This window comes from Pristis pectinata, chromosome 2, assembly GCF_009764475.1.
Source record: "Pristis pectinata isolate sPriPec2 chromosome 2, sPriPec2.1.pri, whole genome shotgun sequence".
NCBI classification, from domain to species: domain Eukaryota; kingdom Metazoa; phylum Chordata; class Chondrichthyes; order Rhinopristiformes; family Pristidae; genus Pristis; species Pristis pectinata.
The window spans coordinates 51034871-51053696 of NC_067406.1; the positions used below are offsets into that span (position 1 = coordinate 51034871).

At 37.1% G+C, this 18826-nt stretch overlaps 1 protein-coding gene across 1 annotated transcript in view; it reads left to right on the forward strand.

Moving 5' to 3' along the window:
* Positions 1–18511, forward strand: part of map3k1 (mitogen-activated protein kinase kinase kinase 1, E3 ubiquitin protein ligase) — a 77305-nt gene extending 58794 nt beyond the window's left edge. The window contains exons 11-20 of the mRNA XM_052039286.1: positions 1654–1775; positions 2612–2703; positions 3365–3563; positions 4657–5962; positions 6748–6900; positions 10844–11006; positions 12520–12651; positions 12984–13126; positions 14322–14453; positions 14806–18511. Coding sequence (XP_051895246.1) covers positions 1654–1775; positions 2612–2703; positions 3365–3563; positions 4657–5962; positions 6748–6900; positions 10844–11006; positions 12520–12651; positions 12984–13126; positions 14322–14453; positions 14806–14952 — 2589 coding nt within the window. The 3' untranslated portion in view covers positions 14953–18511. The remainder of the gene's footprint in view (positions 1–1653; positions 1776–2611; positions 2704–3364; positions 3564–4656; positions 5963–6747; positions 6901–10843; positions 11007–12519; positions 12652–12983; positions 13127–14321; positions 14454–14805) is intronic.
* The last annotated feature ends 315 nt before the right edge of the window (positions 18512–18826 follow it).

The following is an 18826-nucleotide window of genomic DNA, read 5'->3' on the forward strand; positions in this document are numbered from 1 at the left end:
TACCCTATACCAAACTTGGGCATGCTAAATCAAATTTGTAGTTTCCCAGTAACCATCAAGTTGAGATTCCCTTTCCACTGATATTGATGTTTGTCCAGTTTCCTGTACTTTTTATTCTATAAAACTTATTTTAAGTCATTTATAGTTGAACCTGAAAGTAGTGGCTGTAAATAAACTTTAAATATTAGTTCTGCAGTTACTTTTGTTCTTGAAACAAAATTTGCAGTGAAAATCCTGTTATTGCATTGTTTTCTATAGTTTTATATGGTTGTAATACATATGACAAGATTGTGCAATCCTTCTATAGCTCTGTTTTAACTGATGTTCCTCTTTTGAATTCCATTTTGTCTAGAATTTAAACCCTTAAAAACAAGCAACTTTGCAGTTAATTCAAATGTGGAGTAGCATGCTCTAAAAGATAGTCCATTCAGTTCTTGCATCAATCTGTGGCTTTCTTCTTATCTTTTATATAGTATCTTAAGGGCTCAGTACTATAGCCAGTTCTGCCTCTGTCTCCGTATCTTGATTTTAGACCTATCTCAATGTAAATTTAAGTTTTATTCTCAGAAGTACATGCTAGTAATTTAGCAATTCAATTTTCTTGCATTCTGACAAATCCCTTGTGGGAGAATGGAAGATGGAATATTCTCACTGCAGTGGATTGCATATTGCACTATGTATAATGCTGGTCTGATGTTTATATTAAGACTTTCTTATCAATTGTTAGCTTGATTTTAAAAATGTCATGTGTTATTGGAATATAGTGGTTAGGATGAATGCAGCAAAGGTTCATCAGGTTGATTCTTGGCTTGGAGGGATTGTTTGAGAATAGATTAAGCAAACTGGGTCTATCTAGAATTTCGAATGAGGGGTGAGCTCATTGGAAAAAGACAAACTTCTAATGTGACTTGACAGGGTAGATGCAGGGATGATGCATCCTGTGGCTGCCTAGAACCAGGAGTTGCAATTTACAAATAAGAGGTCAGCCATTTGGGGCTGAAATGAGAAGGTAGTGAATCTTTGAAATTCTCAGCCCAGGTAGATGAATATATTCCAGAGAAAGTTTGATTTTTGGATATTAATGTAGTTGAGGGAAAATGGTACAGAGGTAAAAAGATCAACCATATTATTGAATGATGAAGGCATGAGGGGCTAAACAGCACATTATCACTTGACTGGTCAATATCTGCTGATACTGTGAGTGTCTTAAATTAGTAAAATGTGTAATGCTGACATGAAGTTAGACCCTCAAAGATTCTGGGCAATTTGGTGATTTTTGAGTATATAAGTGAAGGAAACAGCTTGGTAACTATGTTTTGGTACTAAAATTGTACATTTTTAATTATTTGTATAAATCTACTTGCATTAAGCATGCATTGACCAATTCATAAAAATATATATATGCCGATGTTTAAATTGTATAGGAATCTTTTATCGGTCCATTAATTGGCCGCCAATGTATAAGCAACTAAATAGCTTGACAGTTTGTTTGTCAATAAACCCTTTCAAACTCTCCAAAAAATATTTCTACAGCTCAAGTTGTGATTGATGTTCATGTGTGATGTGAAATTGATGTTCACTCAATTTTCTGAAGGTTTAAGAAGCTTGAAAAATGAAATTTTGTAACTGAAGTTGTTTTGCATTTCTTACCAGAAAACCTTACGAGCCATGTTAGTGTACACACCTTGTCATGCAGCAGCAGAAAGGACACGACTTCAACGACTTCTTAGGCCAGTGGTTGAAACTATATTAGTCAAATGTGCAGATGCTAACAGGTAACTGAATTGTGAATTAGGTATTTCACCATTTGGAAGTTAACACTACATTTACTTCCACCTTAATCCGGCAGTAAATTTGTATTCTCTACATTGGGGGGGGGGGGAAGAATTCCATTAGTTTCCATTCTAGCTTCCTTAATGGTCATCCATTACTGTCCTCTCAGCCATTCATTCTAAAATTGCCTTTGTGATTCCTTTACCCTGAATTTAGCTGATTCACATCATCTTCTTGCTGTCTTTGTAAATATTACATTGAGTTGGATGTACTTGCAGATTTATAGTCCTAATTGTAATGCCACAATTTATCATGTGAATTTTGTTCTTTCCCTATTTCCCCCTCCCTTCCGAAAGATATCTTGATTAGTTTTCTGCAATGATTGTAGTGAAATATATGGTCCATTATTTGTAAATCTAGTTACTTTATAACAAGTTTGGCTTATATCTTGAGATGATATTTAAGTGTTTTTACCATTGAGTCATCTAATCTTGTGATCCTTGAACAAAAATATCTTGGTGCCAGGATACTGGTATGTGAAGACTATATCCTTATAATGTAGTCGATCACTTTGGTTTTGTACTTCAGAGCAAGCAATATGTTACTTCTGCCACATAATACCTGTAGGGTTTCCTGTTTCTAAACATATATAAATAATTATGGCAGTTATTTTTCATTGTATTCAATGATCCAATATTTCAATAATCCAAGCTCATTTTTGTTTCTTTGAGCCTACATTTTATTCTAGTAATAACTATATAATATTAGAAAATATAATTTAGTTTGGAAAAGCAGCAGCATGTGCAAAACTACATAATATTTTGCATTTTATTTCTAGTCGTACAAGTCAACTTTCTGTATCTACGCTGCTGGAATTGTGCAAAGGCCAGTCAGGGGAGCTTGCTGTGGGCAGGGAAATTCTTAAATCAGGCAAGAAACCATTTGCTATTATAACCATTTTATATGATGAGTAATGTGCCTTGATGTATTTTTATTTTTCCCTAAATGCTCTGCATTGCTAATAGATGTCGGTTAATCACTAGTGCAAAGCTAAACCACACAGATATAAAAGTATTACTGTGGAATAACTGAATTTGTTTTGAAGTTAGGAATGGATGTTCTTGTCATTTTATTTCATGAGTATGGTTGTGTATCTACTGAAGTTGGATATCACATTGAATCTAACATTGGTAACAAAATGATAATGGTGTAAATAACCAGATTTTAAGATTGAACAATCCTCAGAATCTGCTAGTTTCCATCTTTGAATATTAAAAGAAACCAGGAGGAAATTACAGATGTGCTATAATTTTGCCAAATTCTCTAGAAAGAATTGTATTTTTTAATGTTGGAAATAAAACTCCTAGAAACTACAGATTGCAGTTTATCATAAGTTCTTGAAAAGCTACTGGAATATATGATTGGGATTGGAGTTTGAGTCACGGGGGGGTGCGGGGTTGTCATGGATTTTTGATGAATAGGTCATGTGTATGCTGTTTTTGTTTTATCTCCAAACTATTAAAGATATTCTGTCCATCTGGTTTTTGAAGTTAATTCCTAAAGGTAACCTGTTATTTCCTCCTTTTCATAGGGTCCATTGGAGTTGGAGGTGTTGACTATGTCTTAAACTGTATCCTGGGCACCTCAACAGAGTCCACAAATTGGCAGGCTTTGCTTGGTCGCCTGTGTCTTATTGATAGACTTTTACTGGAATTCCCTGCAGAATTCTATCCTCACATTGTTTCTGGTAGTGAGGGTCCAGTTGCTCAAACAGAACTTGTGCTGGAAAGGTAATGGTTATCTCTTTCAAATTCCTTTCATAGCCTAGTTGCAGCATAGTACCTCCCATACTTTTCATTTGAGACAATAGATGTTAAGAGTCAATGCTACTGGTAGTTCTACCAAAGAAAAGTGCATGGGCAATAGCAGGTCTAGTAGTTTTCACTTTTTAGTTATAAAATTTATGTAATTTTTAGATTGGGGTAGTTATTTTAGTTTATTGTATAAACTTTGATTTATGTGGAATTGCCAATATTTATAAATTTTGAAGTGAGCTTTTATGTAAAGAGCCATTTAAAACCATCAGCATGGATTTGAACCAGACACTAGTTTCTGCTACTAAATGACAAAAGGGAGGCTTATATGTTTATATGGAAGGGAATTCATTTTTATATATATATAAATTAATGGGCTCAGTCCATAGCATCAACCATGCAAATAGGCTCCAAGGAAAGTTTGGCTGTGTAAGCAACACCACAATTAGGCTCAAAATGGTTCCTTCATAAACTGGATAGAGAAGGGATGATGTACAGTTGAAACTTGGAGTGTCCACCAACCAACATCCAGGTTCAAAGTCAATTTTATAGTTGCATCCAGGAGTCATTGTGATCCAAAGTACTAATGAGGTTGTCTGGTAAAATTAGAAAGTTGAAAATGAGTGAAGTTTGTCGTTTTATTTGTTTGTCAAACAAAGTTTACTTTGAGGGGATGTCTAGTCATACAGTAGAGAAAGAGTATTAAATTTCTTCTTGGTAGAACACAAAAACTCTCAAATTAGTTTTGTCAATTTGTTAAATGGCAGTCTGCCATATTTTGTGAAAGCTATAGAGACCCAGAACACTCTATGCAAAAAGATGCATTTCACTGTGTTTCGATGTACGTGTGACTAATAAATCTTAATTTATTTCTTTGTTTTGTCTATTATAGTTAATTTTAATGTATAAGAGTTTCCTCAGCTACTGATCAGTGTATGATGTGTGGCTTCAAATGGATGAATATTCTGTATTGAAAATCCACTGTCTGCATGTCTCCATCCCTGCATTTGGTTTATCAAGTAGGTTGTAAAGAAATTTTTGCTACATTTTGTTCTGGTTTATTTTCCAGATACAAGAAGCTACTGTCACTTTTGAACTTTGCACTGCAGTCGATTGACAATTCCCATTCAATGGTTGGGAAAATGTCCCGGAGAGTCTTTCTCAGTGCTGCACGAATGGTTGCAAGGGTGCCTCATGTTTTTTTGAAACTGATACATATGCTGAGTGTAACCAGCTCAACTCATTATACACGTATGAGGCGGCGCTTGATGGCTATTGCGGAGGAGATGGACATTCTTGATGCCATTCAGTTGGGTATAGAGGACCTACAAACTGTGGAAGGAAGACATGATAACTTTGTAGAACCCTCAGCTCCACATAACTCGCCAAATGTTACGGAAAATAATTCCCCAATTAACACAGTGCAGTTATCTGGAAGAGTAATGAAAAGTGTGTTGAGTCCTGATCATGACATTAAATCTAGTGTTAAATCAGATGAAGTGGGAGAGATATCAGGAAACACTTCAACAATAAGACTTCCATCGAATTCGGTGTCCTGTGAACAACCAAAGACAGCCAATCAAGCATGTCCCAGGCCACTGAATCAATGCATCAATTCATCAATGACTCCATTAAATCATTCCCAATCTCCCTTCCCATCCTTGCCTTCTCCTTCATCATCAAATCCTTTAGTTGGACAACAAGCTATTGAAGTTTCCAAATTAAGACCTCAGGGTTTGGTTCCTAGCAAACTTGCATCATCTTCCCCAAAAGCACAGCGTAAATTTTTTCTTCAGATTCAGAACAACTGTTCTAAGGATATTACTGGAGCTAAAGAGACTGAAAAGCTGTCTCCGGTTTTTACCCAAGCACAGCCCCCTGCATCCAGTCAGATTCATAGACCAAAACCATCTCGGCCGTGCCAGAATGAAGCAGGAAAATCGTCATGTGACTTGAGTAGGAGGAGTATGATGCTTGAACTAAAAGATCTGACACTGAGTGACCACTCTGGCAGCAATCCAGTTATTCCCAGTGTTGAAACAGTTTTCACTCCTGTGGAGGATAATTTTCACCTTGATACTTCAGCAGAACTAAACTCTAGTATGGAAGATCTGCTTGAGGCTTCGATGCCTGCATGTGATAGTACTGTTACATTTAAGTCTGAAGTTGCTGTGCTCTCTCCTGAGAGGGCAGAGACTGACTGTACCTACAACGATGATGTTAACCAGAATCAAAAATGCAAAGAAAAGATGGAAGCAGAGGAGGAGGCAGCACTAGCTGTTGCCTTAGCTATGTCAGCATCCCAGGATGCCCTTCCTGCTATTCCTCAGCTGCAAGTTCAGAATGGAGAGGATGTCATTCTCATTCAGTTAGATGTAAGTGTTCTTCATGTTTAACCCCATCCTCCTTTAAAACATTAATTCATTCCTATCTTCTGTTTTCTGGAGAACATTACATACATATTTTCATTCTGGTCTTGGAAAGACTGCAGTGTACAAAATGAATGGCTCATTATTAAAATTCCTTTGAAACCTCTTTAATGTGACAAAACAATTTAGTTGTGACTTACCCAGCATTTTGTAGAGGAATGCAGTTGTGTGAAGCAGCTAGAGGATTCAGGAGAGAGATTGGCAATGGCTGACCTAATTTGCATTCCACATTTATAAGCTGCATCAGTGTGATACATTTGGAAGGGAAAAAATGCCTTTCTTTTTCTGCCACCTTCCCCTCCATTTTTCTTTTTTTTTTCTCTACCCACACCCCCCCCCCCCTCCCCACCCACTCTCACTCTCCACAGAAAAATGCTTACTAATGTCTTCATCAGAGTAACAGGTACTGTAGGTAATTCAGATGAAGTAGGTTCAAATGCATATACTGATAATGTGTTGGAGTTCTATCAAGTCTCAGGCCAATTTATTTGTGTAACATTTATGCCTAAATCTAACCGCTAAACTGTTCTCAGTTGTTAGAAATCTTGCCACATAAATGTTTGATCCTAACTTCCAAATAAAAAAAATACCAAATTAATGTGCATTGCTTCCTATCATGATTATAAAGCTATTGTGTGAAGGTAATTTTGGAACGTAATGTGGAATTTGAATTGTAATTTACAATTAAACATATTTATTAAGTATTTATCTTTTAATTGTTCAACTTGTAGACACCAGAAACCCTACCTGGACATACCAAAGCAAAACTTGCTTACAGAGAAGGTGTAGAATGGTTCAAAGGCCAACAGATTGGGCTAGGGGCCTTTTCCTCGTGTTACCAGGCGCAAGATGTGGGAACGGGGACATTAATGGCTGTGAAACAGGTAATTTTCAGATATTTCTGATTATTGTAAGATTCTATTGCTGTTGGGAATATATGACAGCACTCAAAATTGGCTCCAATGCAAGCAATATTTTGATGCTGAAAGTGAATGGATTTTGGCAATTACTTGAATTCGTGCAGGATATTTTTTATTTGTCATGTTTTGTTTTTTTGTTTCTTCTTGCCTAAATATCCTTTTCTGTACTTTCCTTAAGATGCTTCTTCCTACCTGTTTGACGAAGGTCTTTTATCTCATGTAGCTTCATGTAAAATATTGTTAAAACTCATGTTTTGCTACCTTAAAGGCACTATATAAAAGCAATTTGTGATAATAGCATTTTCATCTCCATAAAGATTAATTTACATTACAGTTCACTATTTTCTACAGATCTTCTCAGATTTTCTAATATTTTCCTTTTATATTAAGTTGTGTAAATCCTGTTTGGGGAATGGTAATGTACAAAAGTATCATTATGGCTATGTTGAAACAGAATAAAACCAGACAGGCCACATGACATTTACCAAATTCCAAAATGCCATTGTTACTACCAGCCCAGTTGATCTTGCGAAGTTCTCCAATGCTGGAATGTTCTTAATCCTCCATTCTCAACGTTGGTGGTTCCAGCAAGCATCTGGGGACTGGTGTTTAAAGTTATTGAAACGCCATAAAATCTCATGGCATCAGATCATGACAAGGAAACCTCCTCCTGATTACCAAGTACTGTCTTCCCTCAGCTGATGAGTCAGTGTTCCTCCATGCTGAACAAACCACTATTTGTTGGCACTGGTGGCTTGATAGCAGTAACAGTGAAACCTGAAGGTCTTCAATGGCAGACTGGCACTGTGACAAATAGTGTCTGAACCAACTGGGGATAAACCTATTTGTGCTCATAACTTTGCAGCTGTTCAAGACAGCATTTGAAGAGAAGACCAATACGCAGCCCTTGTGGGGACAGAATTTCACCTTCTCACCAAGGACACCCTTGACGGTAGTGGTGTGGGGCACTACAGTCGTGTTACATGGGATCAATTCAGGAGAGAGTTTGTCTCAAAATTAGTCGTCCTTAAAGTGTTGTGGACCATAAGCGGCAGCAGAAGTATACACAGTCATCACCTCATGATCCAGCATATCATTTCTATGGACTCTCATTCTATCAATACTAGCAAGCGCAAGAGGTCTATCAGTGAAGAGTGTAGAGGGGGTATGCCAGGCATACCTAAAAATGATGAGGTGCCAGCCCAGTGCACTCTCAATTCAGGATTATGCATATCTAAACAGGGGAAGAATGGAATTCAATAGACAGAATTTAGTGATCCCACAGCCAATTGATTAGATTGAAGCTCTGCAGTCCACCACATCTAGTCTGAATTGTGGTGAACACTTAAACAGCTGTTACGGACTCAGTGAAAGTCCCTTTAAGATAGAGAGTGTGTGTGTATGTGTGTGTGGGGCGTGCTTACGTCAATAGAAGATAAAGGACGTAATGACGTTGTTGAAGAAGTTAGAAGAAGGAGAGAGAGAAGGGAGAGAGACACCAGCCTGCTTGTTTTCTCTATCGATGGATGAGAAACAATAACTGTGTTTGCTATAGAAATCCATGTATGGAAGTTGGAAGTAATCCGGTGGAGTTCACTTTGTTGCTGACCTGTAGAAGGAAACAGGTATTTGTGTGTGGACGACCACGGTCCGGATACTTTCGGGGTGAGGAAGTCACTACCGAGTAAACCCTGAAGTGTCGTTTGGGTTCCATCATGGAACATTTGGATTTCGTATGTACTCTCTCTATGTTTCTCTACGTCTACGTCTTATCTTCAGACAACGGTGGTTGTTGAAGAAGCCCTTGCTCATGTTTCACCTTATGGCTTGCGGGACTGAACTTTAAGAACCATTCCGGAACTGGGAGTTTGGGACTTTGTCACACGCACAGACGAAGAGTTTAGTTTTGGGGTTAACGTTCGAGGTTTAACATTTTTGAATTCTAACATACTAACATTTTTACTTTTATTTTACGTATTATCATAAGTAGTAATTAATAAAATAGTTTTTAACACTGAATCATGCTCAGTGTGTTTCTTTTGTTGCTGGTTCGTGACACAGCTAACAGGGCTAACAGGCTCCAAGAATGCCTCCGTTCTCAATGTTGGTGGTTCCCAGAAAGTGAGTGCTGAAGATAAAACTGGAGCATTCCCAACCATGCTCAGCCAGAAATCCTAAATTTGATTAACTCCTGCTTTCTCCCGAGATTCTCAGCATAACAGAAGCCACTCTTCAACAATTCCCTCCCTATGCTATATGGAGTTGCTGAGGGCACTGGATACAAGAAAGGCAGTGGGACCAGACTGCATCTCAGCTATAGTATTGAAGACCTGCACTCCACAATTTGCTGTGCTTCTAGCCAAGCTCTTCCAGTGCCATTAACAACACTGGCTGCTCTCCATCAATGTGAAAAATTGTCCTGTTCACAAAAAAAAGCAGGACAAATCCAACCTGGCTAATTGGTCTACCCTCCGTCATCAGCAAATTGATGGAAGGTGTCATCAACAGTGCAATGATATTTACTCACCGATTAACAGAACCACGGATTTGGATTTTGCCAGGCCTGCTCTTCTTCAGACGGCAATGCAACCTTGGTTCAGGCGTGGACCGAAGAACTGAATTCTAGAGGTGAGGTGAGAGTGACTGCCCTTGAAGTCAAGACAGCATTTGCCTGAATGTGGCATCAAGAAATTCTAGTAAAACTGATGTCAATGGGAATTGAAGGGGAAAGCACTTTAATGGTTGGTAATGCATCTTGCAGAAAGGAAGATGGCTGTGTTTGTTGGAGATGAATCCTCCTTGTCCCAGTACATCACTGAAAGTTATCAGGACACTGTCTTGTGCCAAACCACGTACAGCTGCGTCATCAATGACCAGCCTTCCACCATAAGGTTAGGACAACATTAGGGCATGAGTTGATGTGCAATTTGTACCATAAAAGTGCCAGGCAGTGAACATTTCCAACAGGAGAGATTCTAACCTAGCCTTGACATTCAACAATATTGCCATTGCTGAGTCTCCCACCAACGGCAACCTGGAATTCAGCATTGACCAGAGGTAACTTGTCCAGTTGCCTAAATACTATGGCTACAAGAAACTGTCAGAGGCTGGGTATCTTGCGGCAAGTGACATGCCTTCTGACACCCTAAAGCCTTTTTGGCATCCACAATACACACAAGAGTTGTGGAATACTTTGCCCACTTACTTGGACAAGTGCAGTAGCAGTGACTCTCAAAAGTTCTGATGCCATCCAGGACAAAGTGACCCACTTGAATGGTACCCCATCAATCACCCTAAACGTTAATTTCCTCCTCTTCCACTGATACATTTTGTACACTTTATTGCAGTTATTTGTCGAGGCTTCTGCAAGAGCACCTTTCACATCCAAGGTCATTACCACCAAGGTAGCAGGTGCATGGGAACGCCACCTCGGGCTGGTGTGCTATTTGCAGGTTCTCTGCAAAGTTGCACACTATTCTGATTTCAAAATGTATAGCTGGTTGTTGCTGGGTCTAAGTCCTGGAACTCTGTACTCACCAGCATTTGGGAAGTACGTTCACCAGAAGGACTGCAGCGGTTCAAGGTGGTGGCTCACTGCTATTTTCTAAAGGGCAGTTCGGGATGTACAGTTAATGGTGGCTTTGCCAGTGATACACAGATCCCCAAAAAATGAATAAATGAAAAGGAGTGGATGGCACATATGGATAGCATAGGGACAGTGCGTAGTGGTTGAAAAGCTTTCAAAAACTGAAGAAGCCTGCACCTTTGGTAAGAAAACATTAATTTGCATTCATCTGGTGGTTTTCATTTTCGAGCCCATTGTTTTTGTTTGAACTGTTGCACTTTGTAATGTAGGGCTATGGAATTTAATTTTGTCAGCTCAATTATTTTTAACATTGCTAAACAGGTGACTTACGTCAGGAACACATCTACTGAGCAAGAAGAAGTGGTACAGACTCTAAGGGAAGAAATCCGTATGATGGGACACCTTAACCATCCTAATATCATTCGGATGTTAGGTGCCACTTGTGAGAAGAGTAATTATAATCTGTTTGTTGAATGGATGGCAGGTAAGAATTAACATTTTTTTTAATTCTCAACAAATTATGTATATTCTGAAGTAATTTCATGTTTTCAGTTCACTTGTTTTTGCTGGTGTTAGAACATTATCAAAGTAAGCTGAATAATGACACCTATCCATTGATTGATTTAGCATTGGAGGCACTCCAGGAAAAATCCATGAAACTAGTAATTTTAAAAAAAACCTGCAGATGCTGGAAATATGAAATAAAAATGGAAAATAGTGCCTGGAATGTCCTGTCGGGATGGTGGTGGAAGCAGACAGGGTAGAGGTGTTTAAGAGTCTCTTAGACAGGCACGTGAATATGCGGAGAATGAAGGGATGTGGACCATGTGCAGGCAGAAGGTATTGGTGTCATTAGCTCAATTAGTTTGGCACAATATCGTGGGCCTGTGCTATACTGTTCTAATGCTAGAAACATAAGTCAGGCAGCTTCTGTGGAAAGTCAACATTTCGGATCCAAGACCATTTGTAGAACTCCTGGCTACTTCCTGGGATGAGCAGGTTGTCCTATCACAAGCAGCTGAAAAAACTTCTTATGGAGTTTAAAAGAATGAGAGATGATCTCATGGAAATGTATAAGTTCCTCAGAGGGCATGACAAGGTAGATGTTGAAATGTTTCCTCTTTGGGAGAGTCTCCAACAAGGGACATAGTTACAAGATAATAAGATGGTCACTTGAAACTGAGGGCATAGGAATTTCTTCTCAGAGGGTGGCGAATCTCTGGAATTCTCTACACTAGTGGGTCTTGGAAGCCAGTTCATTACTGGTAATTAAAGGGTTAGATAATTGCTTTGAAAGATCAGGGAATTGAGGGTTATGTGGAACTGGTATAGAGGAATTGAGGCTTGGGGCACATCAGCCATGATCATATTGAATGGACATGCAGGCTTGAGAGGCTAGGTGGCCTACTGCTGCCCCCATGTTCATGTGTTCTTGTGACCCCCGCTGTTGAGAGTGTACTTTACAAAAGAGCCCAAGTTGAAGAGAAGAAATCTTGTTTAATGTGGCAAGTTGTGATGATCTGGAATACACTAAAAGGTTAATGGAATAGATGCAGTAATATCTTTCAAAAGTGACTTGGATAAGTACATGAAAATGAATGAAAATGAGGAAGGAGTGGGGATGTGGAACTAATTTGATAGCTCTTTCAAAATGACAAACTGGCTCAAGAATAAATTATTCTACTTGTTGGAAGTAATGCCTAGAATTTAACAGTGAATGATTTTGGATACTTCAGCTCATGAATTTTACATTTTACCCTCTGACAGAAGGTTGCATGCGTAAAGTTCCTTTCATGACCTCAGGATATCCCAAAAACGCTTAACAGTCAATGAAGTAATTTTTTGAAGTGTTGTCATTTGTAAAAAAAAAGCAACCAGGTGGATACGCATTATGTTACATGAGCAAAATCAAAAATTGCCATTTTCCATTTGAACAAACTGAGGACACATGCTATGATAAGTTTCAGAATCTCTTTACGTGGCATTTTATCTTTTAGGTGGATCAGTTTCTCATTTGCTGAACAAGTACGGTGCTTTCAAGGAACAAGTTATTATTAATTACAATGAGCAGCTGTTGCGAGGCTTGGCTTATCTTCACGAGAACCAAATCATCCACCGGGACATCAAAGGTAAGAGTCCCTTGATCCTTGGCCAAAGACAAAGGGTTCAAAAGACACATGTATGTAACAAGAGCAGGTCCTGTTGAGAGCAACCATGCTTTGAGGTGCTGTCACAGTAGAGCATGATCTTGTTCTGACCTTTTGATTTAGAACCCTTTTGCCATATCCAATAACATGTTTACTCCTTTTAAAAATGTATGCCTGTCATTATTTGTTGAGGAATGAGGTTTCTTTGGAATGCATATTAGATATTTAAAAGGATATTTGGGGTTGTGACTCGGGGAAAAGAATTTGCTCCCTCTGCTGATTACTGTACTAACTGGTAGCATTTGGTTTCCTAGGTGCCAATCTGTTAATTGACAGCACAGGACAACGACTAAGAATAGCAGACTTTGGAGCTGCAGCCAGGCTGGCATCAAAGGGCACTGGTGCAGGTGAATTTCAAGGACAGTTGTTAGGAACCATTGCATTCATGGCACCTGAGGTGAGATGAACTGTAAATGTCATTACTCTTTGTATTCGTGTAGTATTTTGGTTGCAGTTTCTCTGTAGTCATTGGCATTTAAATAACCCATGAAGAAATATTGGAGTTGTATCTTTTGGTATTCTTACTCACTTGTGTTCATTTGAGAAAACAATGCAAAAAGAAGTTGTGTTACAAGTCCTTTTAAGTTTTCTACATATTCCTCCATGTGATTTTTTTTTTACAGATTATGTGTCAATGCTGCAGAAACCATCATGTAGTCTGAGGAAAATGTATTTGTGAATACTTTTGGGGAAAATGTGGGAAGTATACTCATTTGCAGAGCAAATGTATTTGCTTGAGTAAATGGACACTTTCTATCCCTTTTTTCCTACATTCTTAGTGTGCTGCTCGCACATGCTACTTGCTCCATGGACAGATTTTATTTGGAGATAAACCTAGTGATGTGGCATTCAAAAAAAAAAAAAAATTTTTTTGAATGCCGCATCACTAGATTTATCTCCAAATAAAATTTCTCCCACGTTTTTAATATTACAAATCTAAAATTTCTCTCACTTTATTAATAATACAAATTTTGATTAATTATTCCTACTTGAGCAATGTTTAATTTTGTCTTTAAAGTGTCTGCTCAATACTTGGAGCACTCTATGATATGATGCACTGGAGCCCTTTAACACATGAAAACTATTAACATTGTAACTTTTGTATTTCTGTATTAAACCTCAAGTTGCTCTCACTTTTGTACAAATATGGGGAACACTGGTAAAATCCAGGCAGCTTTCTTTATACTGGGGTACATGCACATAAAATGTCCTAATAAATTGGATGTGGTGGAATTTACTTTAAAAGACCTATTAAACAAAATAGGTTTGAATTGGACCCAAGATATTTTGACATGAGTTCTTAAGAAGGGTCTTGGACCCATAACTTTTGTTTCACTTTCAACAGATGCTGCTTAACTTTTGACTGCTTCCAGCATTTTCTATATTTATTTCAGATTTCCAGCATCAGCTATTTTTTTTTCATGAGATCTTTTTATTTCACATTAGCTGACAATGTTGCCATGACTTCAGTTGTTATGCATGATTCATGGATGGTATAGCTGTTGTCATTTTGCTTTCCAAATTATTCTATTGAAAGTATTTAAAATAAATCACTTACTACATTAATCCTAATCTTAGCATTTGCTCTTTAGGTGTTACGGGGCCAGCAATATGGCAGAAGCTGCGACGTGTGGAGCGTTGGCTGTGTTATAATAGAGATGGCTTGTGCCAAACCGCCTTGGAATGCAGAGAAGCACTCCAATCACCTTGCTCTTATATTTAAGGTAGAGAAAATTATGCAAGTTATCCAGATTAAACATTGAAAGGTTGCATGCTGCTTAATTGCAGTGAAGTATCATGTATTGAGCAGTGATCCCTTTTAAACCATTGCAAGCTCAATGATACTGAACATGATTAATTTTTTTAATCATAACCAAAAGGAGGAAAAGGTAAAGGGTATTAAATAAAATCAAACTAGCATTGTGTCTGACCATAGCGAATGTGAATAATTATTTGCAAATTTAAGATTTTTTTTACCACATTTGCACAATGTGGTGTGATTTGTTATTTTCTAAATTTAACTCTTACTGCATACCAGGAAATGTTTCAATGTTGCATTTTGTCTTAATTCAACAGATTGCCAGTGCAACGAGTGCCCCAACAATTCCAAATCATTTATCCCCAGCATTGCGAGACGTGGCTCTCCGGTGCTTGGAGCTTCAGCCCCAAGATAGACCTCCTTCGCGGGAGCTTCTGAAACACCCAGTGTTCCGAACGTGGTAAAGAATACCATTGGGGGGGGGGGGGGAAGCTGTGCAAGAGAAAACTACTGAAACAAAGAAAATGCCTAAGTGTTGTCCTGCAGTGCGTTGTAGAGGTACATAAATAGATGAACTGGCCTCAAGTTTGAAGTAAAAGCAGCAAAGCCAAACAGAGCCTGTGTCTCAGGAAATGACTACCACACAAGGAACTATACTTTTAATATAGTATGCAGATGTCTTGTCATTGTTTGTAAAAGTTGTGCCTTTTTACTGATGAGACTTGTCCTTGTTGGTCAGAGGTGTATTTTGTGCCAGTTAAAAGCTATAGGGCAGTTGAGAGAATGTTCTTCATTGGAGCACTTTTTCAGCCAATACCAGCAGCTGAGGGGCTCCAATGAGTCTTTGCTGTTTTCAAACTGCCACTGGTTATGCTTTTCTGAAGTAACACAAAGGATATGTCAACATTGCCAGACTCTCCCCTTATTAAGCTCATTTACAAAATGTTCTGGTAAAGGATTTATTTCTGGGTTTAATGCTGAGATATTTGGGGGTAGAGTTTCCACCTTGAGCGCAATCAGGCCATTCAAATGCGAATTGTGCATAGAATTGCACTGGAGTTTGAAATTGGATACTATTTGCTCGGGTTTCAAGTCACTGAAAGTAAAGTCCACCATGAACCAGCACAATCTGGCATCATTTTAGACAGTAATGTTTTCTATTTTGTGTACAAAAGATGTGTTTAATTGCGATAACCTGATACAGTTTTCATACAGCTGAAAATAAGTTTGTTTTTTAAAAATTGCTAAGTATTTTAATGTGTCCTGTCCCCACTTGTGAGTAGCCCAGGTTTAAATCACTGAAATGGCTTTGATAGTTTAATTATTAAATATTAAAATCAGTTTAATATTTAGTTTTAAAAAGATGTCTATTGTTACCATCGTGCCTTAATTTTGAGCGCCTCTTCAAAGCCCCACAAACACATGTGGTTAGTGAAACCATGCCATATTAATGGAATATCGGATTTTGTGGGTGGAATCAGATTTGGGGTGCTTTTTCTAAAAAAAAAAGCAAGCACAAAAGATCGCAATTTGAACTAGATTGTAATTTGCACTTGAAATTTCTCAATCTTTAATGCTGTTTTGGTTGTCTTTAGTAAACTTAAGCTGGGAGAAACCTGCGCTGCCTAGGGGAAATTCTACCCTTTATTACCTTCAGCAGTCCATTTAAGTACTTGATTTATAGGTTTTCAATGTGAAGACAGTGAAGTTAGAAAATCATTTCAGCTGATTGGCCAATTTACTAGAAAGGTGCCTACTGTATCTTTGTTCAGTTTTAATGGACAAGTTGTTTTACTAGTAGTTGAAAAGAACTCTGTGGTATTCACTTAGGGATTAATTTGTTTAATATTCAGGGAAGGGTAATTTTTGCAAAAAACTATTTGTAAAAGTTCTTTGCCATAATTAAGCAATTGAGTTACAAAAAAAAATTTGAAACTGTGTCCTATTTCTTGTAAAATGCTGAACAAGTTGCATTTGGAATTCCATTGTCAAATAATCAGTGTCCCTTACAGAACTTGTACAGTAATGCATACTGTTTAAACCTGATAAATATTGAGAATCTACTGCAGTTTCACTTGTAATACTCTCTATTCAACTTAAATATGTAAATATTTCAATCAGTTGAACTTCACTTTGTTTACTGCTGTATGATTCTGGGATCTTTGCGAGAAAGTCTTATTTCCTTACATTTCTGAACAAAAAAAAAAGCAAAAAAAAAAAATTATTTGATCCTTGGTCTGCAGATTTTGTTCAAAAGGCTTAATTCATTGTTTTCATATTTTTTCAAATTCAACTTGATTTTTTCCCCTCATAATGTCTTTTAATATTGATTTTAATCCAACTGATTTGCCCTTCTCTACAGAATAATTATTTTAAATATTAGCCCTTCAGTAAGTGACCTATTTCAGGGTAGAGGTGATTTAAATGCTGAGAAACCTTGGTTGATTAACAAACATGTTGCAAAATTACATGCAACACCTTTAACTATTTAAGTGCATTAATGTTTCCATCACCTCTTTTTTTTCCTTAAACTATAAAGCAGAGAAATGCAAGTTTGAATTAGCTGCATCACTTTATTGACCTTACCTGAATTGTTGACTGCTTTGTTTAAGGTTTTCAGAAAAGAAAAAATACATATTGCTGTATTTAAAAATAGCACTATTTGATTGAAAACAAAAGAAAATATTATATATTTTGCATCAATCAGTCTATTTTAAATGGCAAAACAAATTCTGATTGACTTAATCAAAATTTAAGATATCTATTAATTCACACTGAAAGAAAATGGCATTTTACTTGGACTTTTTTTATTGAATCTAAATATTTTGTAAGTGTTTTAAGAAGTTGTTAGCTTATAAAAGCTTGCATCCTAAAGATGTTGTCATTAGGTATTTTAACTCTTCCAGCAATAAGTCTTGACTGTCTTTACAGATTTTTAATTATTGTTACCACTGTAACTGTGGCAAGTTTGGTAAACAAAATATTTGTGTCAAATTGATATACAGAGGTTTGAAAAAAAAAACATGAGGCTGTTAAGCATCAATGATGTGAGGGGTTTCTGTCTCTATTTTCAATTATTTTTTAAAAGTCCACTTATAATGTGAAGCCCTGAAAATGTTAATTTTTATAAAGAATGTGTTAATATTGTGTTACATTCCTTATTGGTTAGAAAGGTGCTTTTATTGCTTGAAGAGTTAAAAGGAGTACAGAGGTATTTGTAGCATTCTTGATACTACTGGCTCCTTATGTTATTGACAACTTTGGAATCCTATTTGTGGTCCTTTCAAGTCAATAAGTTTTTAAGTGTTTTCTCGTGAGCTTTAAATGATGCACACTTGCCATTTTATACTGGAGATGTTTTTGTCATATTTTCACTTTCTGACAAAGGCATTAAACTGATGAACCTCAGCTAATCAGTATTATTTCATAGATCTCAGCATCTGGCTTGTTTAATAAGTTGATGCTTTTTATTTTCAAAATGTGTTTTAATTGAGATTTGTTTGCATTGCCCTCAGCTTGCTGGTAATTGTGATGTATTTTGTGTAATTTTCTTTTATTTTATGCACATGTGATGTAATATTCTTTTTCTTTGGATCAGAGCTGGATTGAAAATGTAATGTGTAATTATTTGTGCTGTTCCTATTGTTATTTGGTACTTCTTAAATTGTAAATAACGTCTACTGCTGTTTTATTCCAGTTTCTACTACCTCAGGTGTCCTATAGTTCTTCTACCAAAGTACACTTTCACAATGAAACTATATTTGCTATGTGACTGTAATTTCTAAAATTTCCAGGGCTTAAGGGCTGACTTTTATTAGCACCTTGCTGTGCAAGCAAAATTTTTAAAAAAATCTCTAGGGTTGAAAAATTTGGTTAAATGTATCCTTTGTAATTTTAAATATATCAAATATTTTAATTATTGAAATTTTTACCCCATTTTGAAACATTTTATAGCATAATTTGGACCTATTTTGGTGGGTTTTTTTGTCTTTCTAGTAAATAAATGTTTTTTTTGGAACAACATTTTTATCTTTGCTTTTTGTTACATGCTATCATATGCTAATTATGGAGAATCATGTTTAAGTTCAGTGGATCAGTTGGTGAACTGCAGACAGGTGTCAGCAATGGTTCTGAGTGTCAATCAATGTTATAGATTCACATCCTAATACAGTGATTCAGCAGGAAAAAAAAATTCCATCTTGACAATCCAGTACAGTGCTTGAGGTTATGTTGCCTTTTGAATGAGGCATTAACCGAGCCTCATCTCATGCTCACTCGTACATACATAAGGTATTCTATGTTGCTAGTTGAAAGAACAGGGATTTTATGCCCAGTGAC